Source organism: Hydractinia symbiolongicarpus, chromosome 6 (genome assembly GCF_029227915.1).
Source record: "Hydractinia symbiolongicarpus strain clone_291-10 chromosome 6, HSymV2.1, whole genome shotgun sequence".
NCBI lineage: Eukaryota > Metazoa > Cnidaria > Hydrozoa > Anthoathecata > Hydractiniidae > Hydractinia > Hydractinia symbiolongicarpus.
The window spans coordinates 19360580-19376221 of record NC_079880.1 but is presented as its reverse complement, the minus strand read 5'-3'; the positions used below and the strand labels follow the sequence as shown (position 1 = coordinate 19376221).

Below are 15642 nucleotides of genomic sequence, written 5' to 3'. Positions count from 1 at the left end.
TTTATGTACATCCCACGTTAATAGATTTGAAAATGAGTTTATATGTCGCAACAAATTTTCTTGATGTGCTTCACTTCTCAAACATACGCATTTCTTCGAATAAACACGTAAATAAGAACCACAAATTTTATGTAAGCCAGTGATCCACTAAACAGGTCTGTTCCAAAATGCAATGCTAAGCTAGTATTATGTGCGTTCAATTTCTAGCACTTAACAGCTATTCTTCAGGCCCATATCGCTAGGGATGACATTGATCCCCAAAGTGAGACCAGCCAAGGTAGCCGCTCAGCTAAAAACTATATCCGTGTTCTAGGATGTAATTTTTCTTCCTACTGCCCTGCACTTTCAGATTGTCAAGAGGACTAGCTGTCAAAAAATTACATAGAAATTACAGATATTAAGAAGACCCAGACAAATAAGCTTAGATCAGCAATTATCCCATCATTGAAAATAGCTTCGTAATGAGTCTTCAATCTTCTGGATCCCCAAGCGATATTGAGCAGAAATATTTGTATCATTTTGCGTGGTTAGCATTGTCACATTAAACACAAACCGTTCATTAAAATCACTCTGCACTAATTAGTTGGAAATATTTCAAATTTTTTGATTAAGAGTAATGGAGATCAATTTGTCAAGCAAACGTTGATAGATGCTAATGTAGTTTATAACACACTGTCTGTGAAGGTATGTCTCTATACATGTGTTTTGCTTGTAAGTTTAATAAGTTTTATCTTCACATATCTTTACCTCTCTGTTATATCTATATTTTAAGATATGTTTTTTTCTAAATGAAAATGCCCATATATTAAATTGAAGACCTAATTCTATATTCAGATATCAGTTTTAGTAAATTAAACGATATTTTTATACATTCGCAAATTGCAATCCACGCGAAATAACTTGAAAGTTTTGTTTTCCTGAACACAGTGGGAAATTCTTTATTGTTTTCTTCTCGTTTTTTTGTTCATTTCTTTTTTGTTTTGCATCTTATCTAATAGATTATTAATCATGTCTATAAAACACCTATGCAATGCTACAACACTATCTTGCTATTTTGGTAATTTTCTCCAATTTTGTTGATAAATTTATAAGCGTTAAAATAAGCCTTCCATAATCAACAAGAAAACGGCACACGATAATCTTAACAGTATGTTTATTTAACGAACAAAACAATCTGTTGCAATCTCGAGCTATCTACAGTTTTTCAGCTTTTATTTCTCCATTGATATATTTATGTTAGACAAATCATAAAAGAAGCTTATTTATTTACACAACAACATAATTTTGGGCCAACTTTCCCCTTCTCAAGCTATTGTTTACTTTGCATTTTTTATCATGATAAAGTATTAAGTTATTTTGTTCTCCTCCCCAAAGGTTCTGGGAATTTCCAAGGATCTTTCTGACGTAACCTTAAATGCAAAATAAACAAGGTTGATGCTTCTCTCCTTTTCATTTTCCTAGTGTTTTTTCTGAAGCTTCAAACTTTTAAGACGGTCATCAAGGTCAGTAATAAATCTTGTCAAAAGCTAATCATAGAAAGTTATATAAAATTTGTCAGCCTTTTAGCGTCTAAATCTTAAATACGACAGACAAGGAAGTAATAAAATACACGATAAACAAATAAAGGTAAAGGTTTTTACAACCATCTCAGTGTAAAGCACCACCAAATTATATGTTACATTCAGTATCTGTCCTTGCCTAGTAAATAACTTGCTAATTCTTGCCCTCATTATTTTATTCTGCTTTATCTGTACTTATTGTTATGGTAAAAGAGACGCTTCTTATATATTGCGCTGTTTAAGCCTAGTCTTGACGTTGCTTAAAACTTTATTGATTTCACAAGCTAAAACGGTAAAACTCTAAAATTCTAACTTTCTATGAAACTATGAAACTTTAGTATGTATAACTAAAGTCGTTTAAAAAATTTTTAGACTTTAAATATTGAATTGATAGTTTGGTGATAAATAACTGAAAAGCCTGTCACAATCATTACAAGCATATTGGTGTTTTCTGTGATCTCCCTAGTACTTCCAAAGTTTAGTTCTCTCTCCCTATTTGGGTAACTTCCATTTTTTAATCAGGCGAGTTCCAAGTAATACATGTTACCGTAAAACCTAAGAGCCTGAGCAGAAAGGTGGAAATGTAAAAAGTTGTGAGAGTGGGGTAAAAACTAAACCTATTACAATCGTGACAAATCTATTGGTTGCATACAGCTGCGGTTTCCCTTATGGTTTCAATAAAACATTTGATTACTAGTTTATGGTTTCTAACACCCCAGAAATAATAGCTTAAAATTTGAAAATAGCTAAATGATCATCTTATCGTGTTTTGCAAAGAAGACAAAAGCTCTAAGATCCAATCTGTGGTCACACAATGTTGCTGCGTATATTCTTTCTTGGAAGTCGGAACTAATAATTTCTTTATCTAATAAAAATGCAAAAATTTATTTTATATATATCAATAATTAACGCCATAGGCGCTTATTTAAGAGGCGTTAATTTAAGTGTTTTTTAAGGAAATGTTTATAAATATCGGTTTAATGGTTCTTTTTCTAAGGGTTTTCTATGGTCACATTTAGAAGCTAGCATTGCATGATTTTTTAAAATAACAGTTGACTTCCAGTCTCACTTCCCCTCGATCTGTATGCAGCCATCCATTCTGGTTTATGAATCATTTTAGGGTAGTATATAATAACTTGTTTGTTTTCTATCAGCATGAGAACAGTTCAAAAATGCTTCAGGGTTTCCACAATGAAATGAACAAACATTAAATATAAGTCTAACAAAAATTAAGTTCTAAAAGACATATAAAGAATTTTTATTTAAAAATACACAAAACTGAAGATCTCGGATAGTTGTCATAACTATCAAAAAATATAGCTGTTCATTTCGCGGTGGCTTTTATACCATTTTTATATTTATAGGAGTTGTAATTTTGTAATACTTATTATAGTATATAGCTAAATTTCAAGTTATCTGAAACTGTTTTAGCACATTTTTTAATCCACGGACAGAATATTGGATTTAATTTTTTTGCTCAAGTTTTTAATTAACATGATATTTGGACAAACAGTAGACAGACCGGTTTTATTTTATAGTTTTTGGGCTCAAATTTGTCAGCTTTCCAGGCTATCAAGGATATTTAACCCAAAGTACAATAAAAAGTAATAAAAGGGTATAGCTAATTGACTGCTTCTTTACTTCAATAAGACTTTAAAAGCGTCTTATTTAAATATTATTAAGTTGATAGTTTTACAGTCCACCAAATTAGGTCTGTACGTATACAAGTTTTTAATCAGGAAGGGAAGTATAATTTAACCGGAAATCAATCAAGGGAGTCCATTACAGAACATACCCCATATTTTGTAAATTCACTTTAAATTTAATAAGCTTGCTTTCTTTGGAACGCTTCACTAACCTAACTGTTACGTTACATGAGAATTAAACATCCGAGTTGATGTTTCCTTTTGAATTTACTTGTTAAAGAAAGTGTTTCCTCCTCACAGCGCACGCTTTTAATCTATTCGGAAGCCATTAAAGACAAATGCGACAGGATATCGTTTCGATTTCATTTATTACGAATATTACATTGTGATTTCTTCTTACGTGTCAAACGTGTTGTATGGTGGTACGATGATGAACAACTGAGATTTCAGTGTAACAGTTGCTTTTCAATCTTTAGTATTAGTTTGCTTTGCTTCCTATAGAAGAACAACAGTGAGGTTTTTAACTAGCTTCTGCTGGTATATTATCTCAACTTTATGAATCTATTTACATATACGTCTTATTTTATGTGTTCTTTGTTGTCATTTTTTTTATGTTTATTGTTGCATATCGTTGCTGCATTGTTAATCTTAACCAATTGTTCAATCAGTGGTACATAACTGATTCAGTGGACAATAAAGCTCCATGATGTTTGTATATACATCAATAAAAAACAAAGGCACATAGAGTTTTAGACCAATTACAAGAATACCACTCTATTTCTTTGATAACTTGTATGCGTATAAAGATTAGAATAGTCAATGTTTGATCTGTTCCTTTCAGAGGAAAATATTTTAGGACAATTTGACTGTACTTTTTTTTCGCCTTGATTCACCAACTTCGCGTTGCCTTAAACTGAAACACGTTGTTACCATAATAGATAAAATAAAAAATAGAAACACGTGCTAGGGACAGAAAACGTAGGCACGGAATAAACACCCATCTAAAAATAAAGTCTCCGAGACAATTGTTCGTATATTGAAGTATTTCTTTTCTTATTCAAACCGTTAATCGTCAATATTATACTGCAAACTCGTTAGTGTACACTTAATGATATAATTAAGTTGGTTAGGTTACATCAGAGATGGTATTAAGATTAAAATTGATTTTATGTTGCTTTTCTTGTCCACACATTGTTAGTCTTCAGTTTAGGCTACAAATTTCTTTGATAGAGTTGGTAGGTAAGTTTGTTTATCATCTTGTGTTGTTGTTTGTTTGTTTGTTTGTTGTTTTTGCTGTCAATTTCTTTATATATTTGTTTCTTGACCTATCCATGTTTTTTTCCGAAATTTCAAAATAATGGGACATTAATATATTTGTGCAGGAAAAATTAGGAATTAAATTTTAATTTATCAACAATGTATTAAGACGCTTTACAGGATAAAAAAAGTTTAATAATTCTGCCATTTTTTTAATACAAGCTAGGGGTTACAGACAAATATTGGCAAAAATGTCTTTGGAAACTTGTAACGAAGACATCAAAGCATAAAATTAGTATGAGTATATCAATTTTATAGCTATCTGATAGCTAAAAGAGGTATGTGGAATAATTCGGCATTGGAGATTTAAAAAAGTATTTTACAAAGTAACAAAGGGCTGATCGCTATAGTTGATTGATAAGCGGCATCGCAAACATAAAAGCTAGTTTTTTGATGACAACAATTTAGTCCTAAATGTCTTTAACCCTAATCAGACCGGACTTTTTTGGGACTTTGAAAAGCAGGAAGAGGGGGCTAAAGAAGCCCTTCCTCTCCCCTTAAAAAAGTGACGACAGAGACATGGTATTGCCACAAAACTTGGCACAAATGCTTGTTGGCACAGTAGAGGCAAAAAAAATTTGGTATGACGTCATAAAATCAAAATTGACGTCATTGTATATCTCCAAGCCTTAAAAAAATGGGCTAAAATAATGAAAAAAAACTTAAAACGTCTGACAAATGATTTCATTTGCCTAGTAGACGAATAAAAAGGCCAAAATATGACCTTCTATTGGTAATAAGGACATTAAAAGAAAGAAAAAAAGATTTTGTCTGATTTTTTTCGTAACCACCTGTTAACCAATCACCATAGCAACAGTGACGCCATACTAAATTTATTTTTTTTTCTGTAAGAATGATGTCACCAAATTTCAATCCCCAAAACGGTATACTTCAGACGTTATAACAAAAACATTTGGAGAGGGAGCCCCCCCATCCCCCCCCCGGATTAAAATTAAACTAACTAAACAAAATGAAAGTGATAAATAAAATGTGGCAAATTTTTGTTTAAACAGAAAAAAAGTTGTATTCACAAACCGTAATTCCTTTCTCTCTTTTCTAATTACTTTCAATTTCTTATAGCACAATATTTGAATACTTTTGTGTGACAAAAGTTAGGGTTGAAAAATTAATCAAACTTTTAGCCATTTATAGTTCTTTTTTTCAACCACTATTTTTTCAAATCTGAAGCGGAAAAATACTTGCAAATCCCCTAAAAGTCTATATAAACTAAACAGCGGGCATTTTTTAAATGTTTGAGTAACTGAGCAACACATAAAGCAACTTTTAATAAAAAAAAACATTGTTCTAATTCTAAGTAACTTTAAAAAATTGTGAAATATCTTTACACTTTTTTTTTAAAAAAAATAACAGTTACAATAATAAAGAAAACAAAAAATATTCATCGTAATCATGCATTCATAATTAATATCCATGATAATTATGTCACTCATAATTAGTCACGTCATCATATTTCGGGTGGGGGGTGAGGGGACAAAACATTCACCTAAATTTTCTTACGTGGATTTAATTTAAACATCCGTTTGGTGAACTTGCGCCTATCTGTTGCTTTCGTGCTTGTTTTCAGCGTGCACTATGAATGCCTTTTTTTCTCGGAAAAAATTGCTATTTACCAAAAATATGGTTGTTCTACTACCCTAAAAAAACAACAAAACTTAAATTCGTTTGAGCATCAGTCACACGTATTATATACACGAAAATTACGTATACATCTGATTACTTTTTATTATTACTTGCCTGAAATTTAAAAAAAATATTTCTAATAATTTTTCTTAGCTTGCTGCTATGTCATTTCTTTTCTTTTTCTATTGGATTAAACAGCTTTAAGTATTGCATGTCTTAAAACGACTGAGTCAGAATTTTAAAGAAATGACATAAAATTTATTCCTAAAGTTACAAAAGGCTAGCTGAATTACGTACAGATTTTTGTCAGGTTATCAACTCCTTTAATGGATAACCCCTCTGATATCATAGGTTTACAGAGGATTTACAAAAGTAATGAAGTGTTTGCAATAAAAACTTTTTAATAAAAGTGTCTGTGCGTCACAAAAAAGTACAGCAGATTAATATTAAAATGTAGAGTAAAGATTGCGAAAAGAAACAGAAGATAAAGGTGTCACAGGACACCGTTATTAAGAAAAACCACCCACAACCGGATGGCGATACTTTTGTAAGTCAACTTGACACTGGGTGACACGTTTGTATTGTGTGTATTGACGCATAATTTTTAGCAAAGTGATGATATTTCACAAGAATCTCACTCATATTTGCAACGTTATGTTTTTGTTTTGAATATGATTTAAGAGTCGCACTGCTGTTGTACAAACGGTGAATTTGGCAAGCAACTTATCCAATCCAGGGGAAGTGTCACAAGAAACTTACGTACTTGTTTGAAGAACAACGACAACACAGGGCATATAGCTGGGGGCATGTGGGCACGAATCTCTAATTTATTGTTAATTATATGGGTTTTAGAGGAAAGCAAGTTTAAAAATATCGAGAAAAAAGCAACTGTTAATCTAGTTCAAAAAGTTAACTTGTTCCTTAGAATAGCAACTCAGTAGTTGCTTTGGTGTCGTTGCTATGGTGACCGATAACTATTAGGCCTCTGCTCAGACTGTCACTTTGCAACTTTAGAATATTTATATGACAAGCTCTTCCAATCTTTACTCATTTTATAATTTCTGTGATCAATGGATGTTTCGTGCAATGCTCTGTGAGAGTACTCATCCACGAACAGAAAATAGAATGTAAGAAATTAAAAATATTCTATTTTTAGCCACATTCCTTATTATGGACATATTTTTGTTTGGCAAAAAAGGAAAACAATCCACATTTGCAAAAATATTGCTTTTAGTGCGTGGAACCGGATACTTTTATTTTGTTTTTGAAATATTGCTTTTAAAATACATTTTCCTACGTAGAGAGAAATTTTAAACAACAACAACAACATGGCTCTCCATCTTAGTGCTGTGTGATCAGGCAAGTCAAATTCTGCATAAACTACTAAAATTGAGAAATAAATTCCGCATTAACTATAATCAACCACTGAATTTCGCGCATAATGTTATTTTATGCTAATTATGCTAATTATTTTAAAAATATGTGTTGCTCAATATTCTTGAGAAAAAGCGTTTTTTGAAAAGGTTTCTCACGTGTTTGATGTTGACATTTTCAATTTAACACAAGTGTTTTTGAAGTGTTTTGGAAGTATTGTATATTAAAAAGAGATTTAAAATTGATCAAACATCTTTGTCCGATTGCAAGATATGGTACCACATGCTAAAAAGGTAAGTCTGCGATGACTTCTTGTTGCTGTTGCTTTTTGAGAAGAAAACGAAACTAAAGTTTTAATGGGGGGGAAAGTTAAATTAATGTGAAGAGAATGTATCTCCATCCTTTTGGAACCATTTTCAATCTGTAATCATAAATTGTCCTTGTAAATTATAATGAAATGAAAAATTAAACATTTTAAAGAGAAGATGGCGTTTTGTCAAAACAGATCGGATGTTCGTCTGTTACTTTATTTTTCTATCATGCATCCATTTTTAATTTACTTGTGTATATATACTGTATCGTCTTGCCTGCATGTAAAAAAGTTTAACACCTTTTGAGTTTTTACAGTATTCAAAATATATTTACCTTATAAGATATACTAGTCGGTGGATAGCTACATCTTTTTTCGTGTTTCCGTAGCACAAAATATCGCGCGAAATCTGGCAACGGATAATAAGTATAAAGATACGAACAAAGAAATAAGTCATGCATTTATTTTAAATGAAAAAAGTAGAAAACACGAATAATGGTTGCAGAAAATACAGACCAAAATGTTGAAAGCAAAATTAGACTTTTAAAATATTTCAAATTTTTGCTGAATATATGCTGGAAACACATCCAGTAATCCTTATAAGGCAATGTTGATTTTTGCTAATGACTACATCAATTAGAAACACGCAACACGTGTGCAAATTTCTTAGCAAAGAGAAATTTTAATTAAAAATATTTTAAAGAGAAATTACCATTCGATATGATTATCCATCATGGCTGACTCATCATAAAGTTTCTATATTCCATAAAACGCGCACTGAATGATACTCACTAAAATTTCCGTCACAATACCTCTGACGAATTGAACTTTCGGCTATGTTAATAAATTGATTACTGCCATATATAATCAAAATATATTTAAACAGCGTAAAAGAAGGTTTCTTATCTTTGATCTTTCTTTTGACTCAAAAATGTGATTCGTCTTATTTGGTTTCTAATATATTTCGATAATTTTTGTCGCCGCGTGTATTGATTATCAATAAAACATCTCCGTAGGAGAGTATACGTGGGTAACCATCTTTGTGGTTATATAATGAGTTTTCACATCTTATCAGCCACTTGGTTGTCAGAAGAGACACGACTGTAACTAAAACAAGTCACAAAAGAGTTTGGAAAATGGAGATATATTTCCTCTTGTGACAGTCAAAGCACGTGATAGCTAGCGTATGTTGATGTGGTACTCTGAAAGTTCTTTTTTGACTTTTGAAGAATTTTTATGATTTACCTGATAAAAGTAAATAATATAATCTGTATTTATTTATTTTTTTATTTGTAACCTATTTTTAGATGTGTTTTTCGAAGTATAAGCACGGATAATATTGTTTTTATTAACCGGATTTCCAGATTTCTTGTAGAACAAATTTTAAGAGGCTTCATGAAGGAAGTGAAAACTTAAGCGTTTTATTCAAGTTACGCAAGAACATAACCTCGTTTTAAATTCTCGTTTACAATTTTTCAAATCACGAAGATAAATATAAGTGTGAAGAAGGAAGATTAATTATTAGTTTCATTTGCTTTTATGGACAAAAATTAATGTTTGCCTTTATGTTTATTGTTTGTTTGTTTGTTTGTTTGTTTACCCTGCTGACGTTTTTTTTACACTAATTAAGTAGATTTGTTTACTTTTTGTTTTACTTTCTTTCTTGACAAAACATATTTGAAAAACACATTTTGAAATTTTTAATATGCTATTGACGTAGATAACTGAGTTTAATGAATTCCTCCAGTTTATCACGTATCAGGTTTTAATCTACATGTGTGTTTTTTAGTTGTAAAGATAACACTTGAAGACAATTATTGTGGTTAAAATATCAATTACTAAATAAGTGAAAACACTTGCTGTTCAGGCATCATTCAAGTTGGCGACGTACACTGTAAACGAACCAGTTGGTAGACTAAGTAAAATCAAAATGAAATGGTTAAGAGAGAAAGATTTTTCTCTGACCTCTTTTAGCGAAAGTTTTAACGAGTTCGAAGGAAAGTCTCTTGCACATTGTGAAGGGTATCTGTATATACAAAGTCGAAGTTTATGGAGATTCCCGAACCATTTATGGAAGCGAAGGTATTTTACGTTACGAAATGATGTCTTGTACTTTACCAAACAAAAAGGAGATCTAATTTTTGAAGAATCAACAGACAAAATCGAAATTGAAGCTGACACAGGAATTTACCCGGAAGAGAGTACCAAGGGAAGTAAAAAGTTTTTCATTCGTATCGCACAAGGTAAACAGAACTATATTTTATGCTCAGCAGATGAAAATGATCGAAATACATGGCTAGCTTCTTTACTGACTGTGATAACAGAGAAATATGTTATAAACTTTAAAGCAGGATCCTATAAAAGCATAAGACTGAATCACAAAGAGTCGAGAAGAATTACGCAGCGTCATTCAAGCTTTTTACCGAAAAGTTTAACAGAAAGTGACGTTTGCGTGCACGAGTTTTCCAGAAAAAACAATAATGGTACCTTAGTGTTGCAGAAAGCTGAGTCACTGTTTAACTTAAGTGGTTATAAAGAAGGGGTTTACGATGACAGATCAAGTTTTGTGGCGTTGGTGTAGACATTTGCTCGCTTTGGATCGAACTTTAAGATATAGCTACCTTCTTGACCTTTTTGACTGTAAAAATAGAAAGTGCACACTTCTTCAGCCAGATAAACAATAAATTCATCAACTTTTAATTCTTAATTTTAAAAAGTTAAAAAACATAAAACAGGGTTTTCGCGCCAAAACTTATATATGAACATAAAAAGAAGGTCTTCGCGCCAAAAATTTAATTTAGAAATAAAAGCAATGTTTTCGCGTCAAAACTTAAGTTTAAACACAGAAGTACGGTTGACATTCTTTGATTTTCACATTGTGATATTTTTCCTGTATTATAAAACTTATATAGCTGAAGTTATTGTGTAGTGTATATTTATATATAAATTATATATCGCATTTGCAAAGTTAAATAAATAAACATATTGTTTGCATGATCTCAACGATTTTTAATCTTGACCAACGTGTTGCCAACACTCTACCACATGACGTAAACGGTGGCTTCTTTAAACGTTTAATTCCCTGATCAATTTGAATATAAATGCGAGAGGGGGCACAACCCTATTAGCAACAATTAAAACGAAGCAGTTAGCTGGTAACATTTCTTCGCTTGCGACAGAACCCTGCACGTTTTCAGGAAGTTTAAAAGAACTTTATTTTAAGTGGGTGTCCTTTATTAGTTGGTGATATTATATCGAATTATTATGACCCACTTATTTTTCAGAGAAAATGTCGAAAATCCCTTTTTCATAGTAAAATAGTAAAACCTTTGAAATTCAATAGCGCTTTAGAGTCGAAAACATTATCTTTTGCATTCTAAAACAGTAAAAGTTTAGAATTTAAAGAGCTTTTTGACCTATCTGCAGAGGTCCTTAAATTCAAGTTTTTAAAACAGCCGCAATCATGCCTTCCTAAGTCAATATATTAGACCGTTTTAAAACCAATTCGTTGGTCCTGAAATAAAATAAAATCTGTTATACAAATTGCTGGAAAACAGTTGAAATTTTTATTAACAACAATTTTCAATCTGTTGAGAATGTGTTCCTCAGGTTCTCGGCTTAGTGATTATTGAACTTCCTCATAATTGATCCTTTATCGAAATTAAAAGATCAGTAGCTCAGTCAGTAAAGCGTGGATAGTTGGACAAAAATTTTAAGATAGATTTCCAGTGGCACAAATGGGAGCTTTAAAAAGTCTAGAACCGCCTTTGTGGTCCCTCCTGGAAACGATTGTGGTCCCTCCTGGAAACGATTGATAAGGTATGTGCCTCGAAATTACTGAGGCAAACCACATAAATTCTAAGTCACTACTACCGTTATGATAAACTGACGGCGGCCGCATAATGGTAGTTTGAACAAGCTAGGAACAAGAATGCAGTATTTATCCTGCGTCATAAAAAATCCTAGTAGAACTGATTGGTTCTGTGATAAGAAGTAGGATTATAGAATTTACAATATCCTGCATTATAAGAAATCCGAGTAGAAATGACTGATACTGTGATAAGAAGCGTTACTATATCAACACAATAAGATGAGATAAAAAAAAAATTTGTTTGGAGTTGATAATATCTACAATGTTATATAAGGTATTTTAATAAAATACTTCAGGTTATTGAAAAGATAAACGTATCACTATCAGTCATATAAAGGTATATTTAAATTGTTGCTAAGGAATTAGTGTAGCTATTGTTGATAAGGAGGGTCTGATTAGGAGAACCACAGGTGATTAGGATTATCCTGAGGAACAGCAACTTCAGTGTTCTATATTGGATCTTATTTGCATGTTATTGTAGAAGAGAAATAAATGACTTGTAAAGTCGATTTTATTAACTCAAACAAAAACATAAGGACAACTAACGCGATTGGCTAAGTAGCTACAACTTTTGTAAGTATTTTCTTTCTTTTTTCTTGCAATATTGGCTGTGAATACCTCTACGGTGAAAGCCATAGCATAGAATAAACCAAATCCATATTAACCCTTTGAATGTAATACTATAGCTTATCAAATTTTTGTAGTGAAATATTATATTTGACAAAAAAATGTTAACGAGAGCAATCATAAATTCGATATACATAACTGATCATTATCTCGTTATCAAAATAATTGCATAATTAGTTCCAATTTCCGGTGATGTTTTGACTGTTTCCTTTCTGTATGATGTCATCAGTTTAATTATGCTAAGGACAGACAAAATAATGTGTTATTTCCGCTGCTTAACTTTTACCTCTTTGAATGAAATGATTTATTTTCGGCACAATCACAGCATCGTGACTGGTTTTACATCTCGATATTATTATTATGCGCATTTTTTTGTAAAATGACTGCTGCAAAACGGGTGCTTTGTGTTAAAATAGCACGGAATAGCGGTACCCAGGATATGTTCGATCGGCAAACCCAAGGCAATAAGGTGGTAACATTTAGATATTCGCCATGATGTCAGTTTTTACGTCCTTGATGTTCGCTTCTCGGCAATGTTAAGGTACGGTCTGCAAAATACACGCTTTTTATTTTATATAATTTTGCTGACTTTGTTGCGTTGTTATAAGTTTGTTAACCGCTGTATCAAACTAGAATTATATTAGATCAGCAGAAGTCTTCGAATTCATAAAACATATTGTGCCTTGGATAATATTAGCTCTTTCTTTGGGAATGTTTAAGAGGTATGGAAAATAGTATATATTTGCTTTAAGCTGGTCGCATTTTTATAAGCAGGCTTTAAAACTGTATTTTTATATTGCTTAATCAGATGCTTTGACCATATCTTACAAGACAGAAGTACAGATTAAAGAGTAAAGTATTAATATTTAGGTTTTTCTTCCTCAAATTTGATTATTTTACAGCTTTTTGTAGCTGCTTCTTGGGATGATAATAGGTTTTCTGTCAAATTTGCGACTTATACCATGTGAGAAATCACCCTCTTGGGAAGAAGAAAGTTTAGGTTGATATTTACAGTTAAAAGAAGAAAAATTTTAAGCCTGTTGTGAGAAAGTAAAATAAAAAAAAGTGGAAGAAGCATGATTTTGCTAGTGTCTTTTGTAAGAAATTTCCTAAGCGTAGTTGATGCAAATAAGATGGGTTTTTTTAAATAAATAATTAGTCATCTAGTGAAAAGTAAAGGTTCTTATCATACTTAAAAATCTTTAAAAAAGAAAGCCCATACAGAGGATATATACACGTTATAAAAACCACAACAACCGTAGTGTTCTCAAAACTGATTCTCAGTAGAATCGAAATACCTAAAAAAGTGTGTGCAAGAAAAGTATTAGCAATTCTAATCCTAGAACCTCGTTCTGTGTTTATTTGTAATAGTTTCTAACAAAGTGCTTTTTTGTTTATGTCTATTTTGTTTACTGCGATACCGTGATAGCCAAAGTTTTATTACATCCATTCTAAAGTATTTTTGTGCCATCACGATATTCGACTTATACTCTTTGTAAATAAGGCGCAGTTACGTTTGAACAGATAGAACCAGTGTGGAATTATGCAGTGGATTTGTAATCGCAAAGTTACATGTTTGATTAACAGTCTGATACACTTTAGTATTGTTGGCCAACTGGGACCCTTCAGATACACATGCAAATGCTTTGTTGTTGGCAATACGACTAGCGCGCTGTATGCTCTCTGCTATAAAAGTTAAATTGATAGAAAAAGTCAGCCATTTGACTTTTTAGAAACCTTTTTCTAGCACCAATCAGTTAAAACATGTACTTAAACAAATACTACGATCCATAATTTTTAAACAAATCTTAAACGTATTCCAGGACCACAAAGTAACAACCATAACAACCATATGATATAAGATATTTTGTTTTTATAGAGACATACGCAGACAAATAATTTGGCAAGCTAGAAACAAACAAATTTAAAGTAAAATTAAGTTTGAAATCAAATATTACGAATGTTTGATCATGTGCTTCTTTAAACCTTTCTTTAACGTGAAACACATTTATCTTGTGGCTTACTTAGTAGCAGGAAAATGTGCTTGGAAATGTGTCGTGAATTCAAGGGACATGTTCCGAAGTCCTGAAACATAGAATTCACCTAAAACAGTTCTACAAAACACAAACAGCTATTTTTATCTTGTTTTGTTAAAACTGCTAAACAAAAAAGCCTGCTGTCCTAAAAACCCTTAGCCCTTTTTACGTCGTTATAAACCTGATAAGAAAAATTTGATTAGATCTAATGTATGAAAGACTAAAAATGTACACTTTTTTATATCTAAAAAGAGAAAAATTAGTACCACCAAGTGTTTCTATGAAATCGATTTGCAAAACGGAGTTTATTTTTGAGTTATTCTTCCTTAAAAATTACAAGTTCCACCGTGTTTTAGCTTTTCTCTCGCCGTAGAAATTCCATAGCTCTCAATTCCGTGAAAGATGATTCGACATTAAAAATATCTATTTCGCTCAATCCACGTACGGGACGCTTGAGAAAAATAAACAGTCGAAAACACATTTGAAGTCGCTTACGCTCTGCGCCCGTCAATATGCCAAGCATGTTTTTTATATATTGTATATTTTAGTAAGTTTGGAAATAAAGAAAAACGACGCATATACAATGTCGAGGATACAAATGTGTACCATATAGGAAAATGTTTTGCAAAATATTATAACAAACACACAAACAAAATACACATCAAAATAATCAAAAAAATTATCAGAAGACTTTCCCTTCTCTATGTAGCGTTTTGTATTCTTCCTTAGAAGGCAATGACATAAAATTCAGAAAGTGTAGTCTGAATATTGGAAAGGAATAGGCAAAAAGTAAACTTTAATCGAAATGTGCATGCGGGTCTAAAAAAGTACCCGTTTTCTTGGGTGACTGCTTTAGGAGAGTTCGCTTCATGGAGTGTCCACCTCATGGAGTTTCCGCTTAGAGGAAAATTTCCTTTTTGGAGTGTCCCCTTTATGGAGAGTTCGGTATTTGGAGCGTCCGCCTTATGAAATGTCCACCTTGTCGAGTGTCTACCTTATGGAAAGTTTGCTTTATGGAGCGTCCGAATTACAGAGTGTCCGCCTTATGAAGTGTCCGCCTCGTGGAGAGTTTGCTTTATGGAGCGTCCAAAGTACAGTGTGTCCGCCTTATGAAGTTTCCGCCTTGTGAGAGTTTGCTTTTTGGAGCGTCTGCCTTATGGAGTGTCTGCCTTTCAGAATGTCCGCCTTGTAAAGTGTTTGCTTTTTAGAGCGTTCGGGTTATAGAGTGTTCGTCTTATGGATATTTTGTTTTATAGATAGT

General features: G+C 32.1%; 1 protein-coding gene across 1 annotated transcript; it reads left to right on the top strand.

The window, feature by feature from the left end:
• The first annotated feature begins 7670 nt into the window (after positions 1-7670).
• Positions 7671-10844, top strand: LOC130647466 (uncharacterized). Its single transcript, XM_057453331.1, has 2 exons — positions 7671-7830; positions 9637-10844. Exon 2 carries the CDS (start codon positions 9778-9780, stop codon positions 10426-10428), a length of 651 nt encoding a protein of 216 aa, XP_057309314.1. The 5' UTR covers positions 7671-7830; positions 9637-9777; the 3' UTR covers positions 10429-10844.
• Positions 10845-15642: the final 4798 nt, after the last annotated feature.

Coding starts and splice junctions, on each gene's coding strand:
- LOC130647466 (XM_057453331.1), top strand. CDS start 9,778: ATGAAATGGTTAAGAGAGAAAGATTTTTCTCTGACCTCTTTTAGCGAA.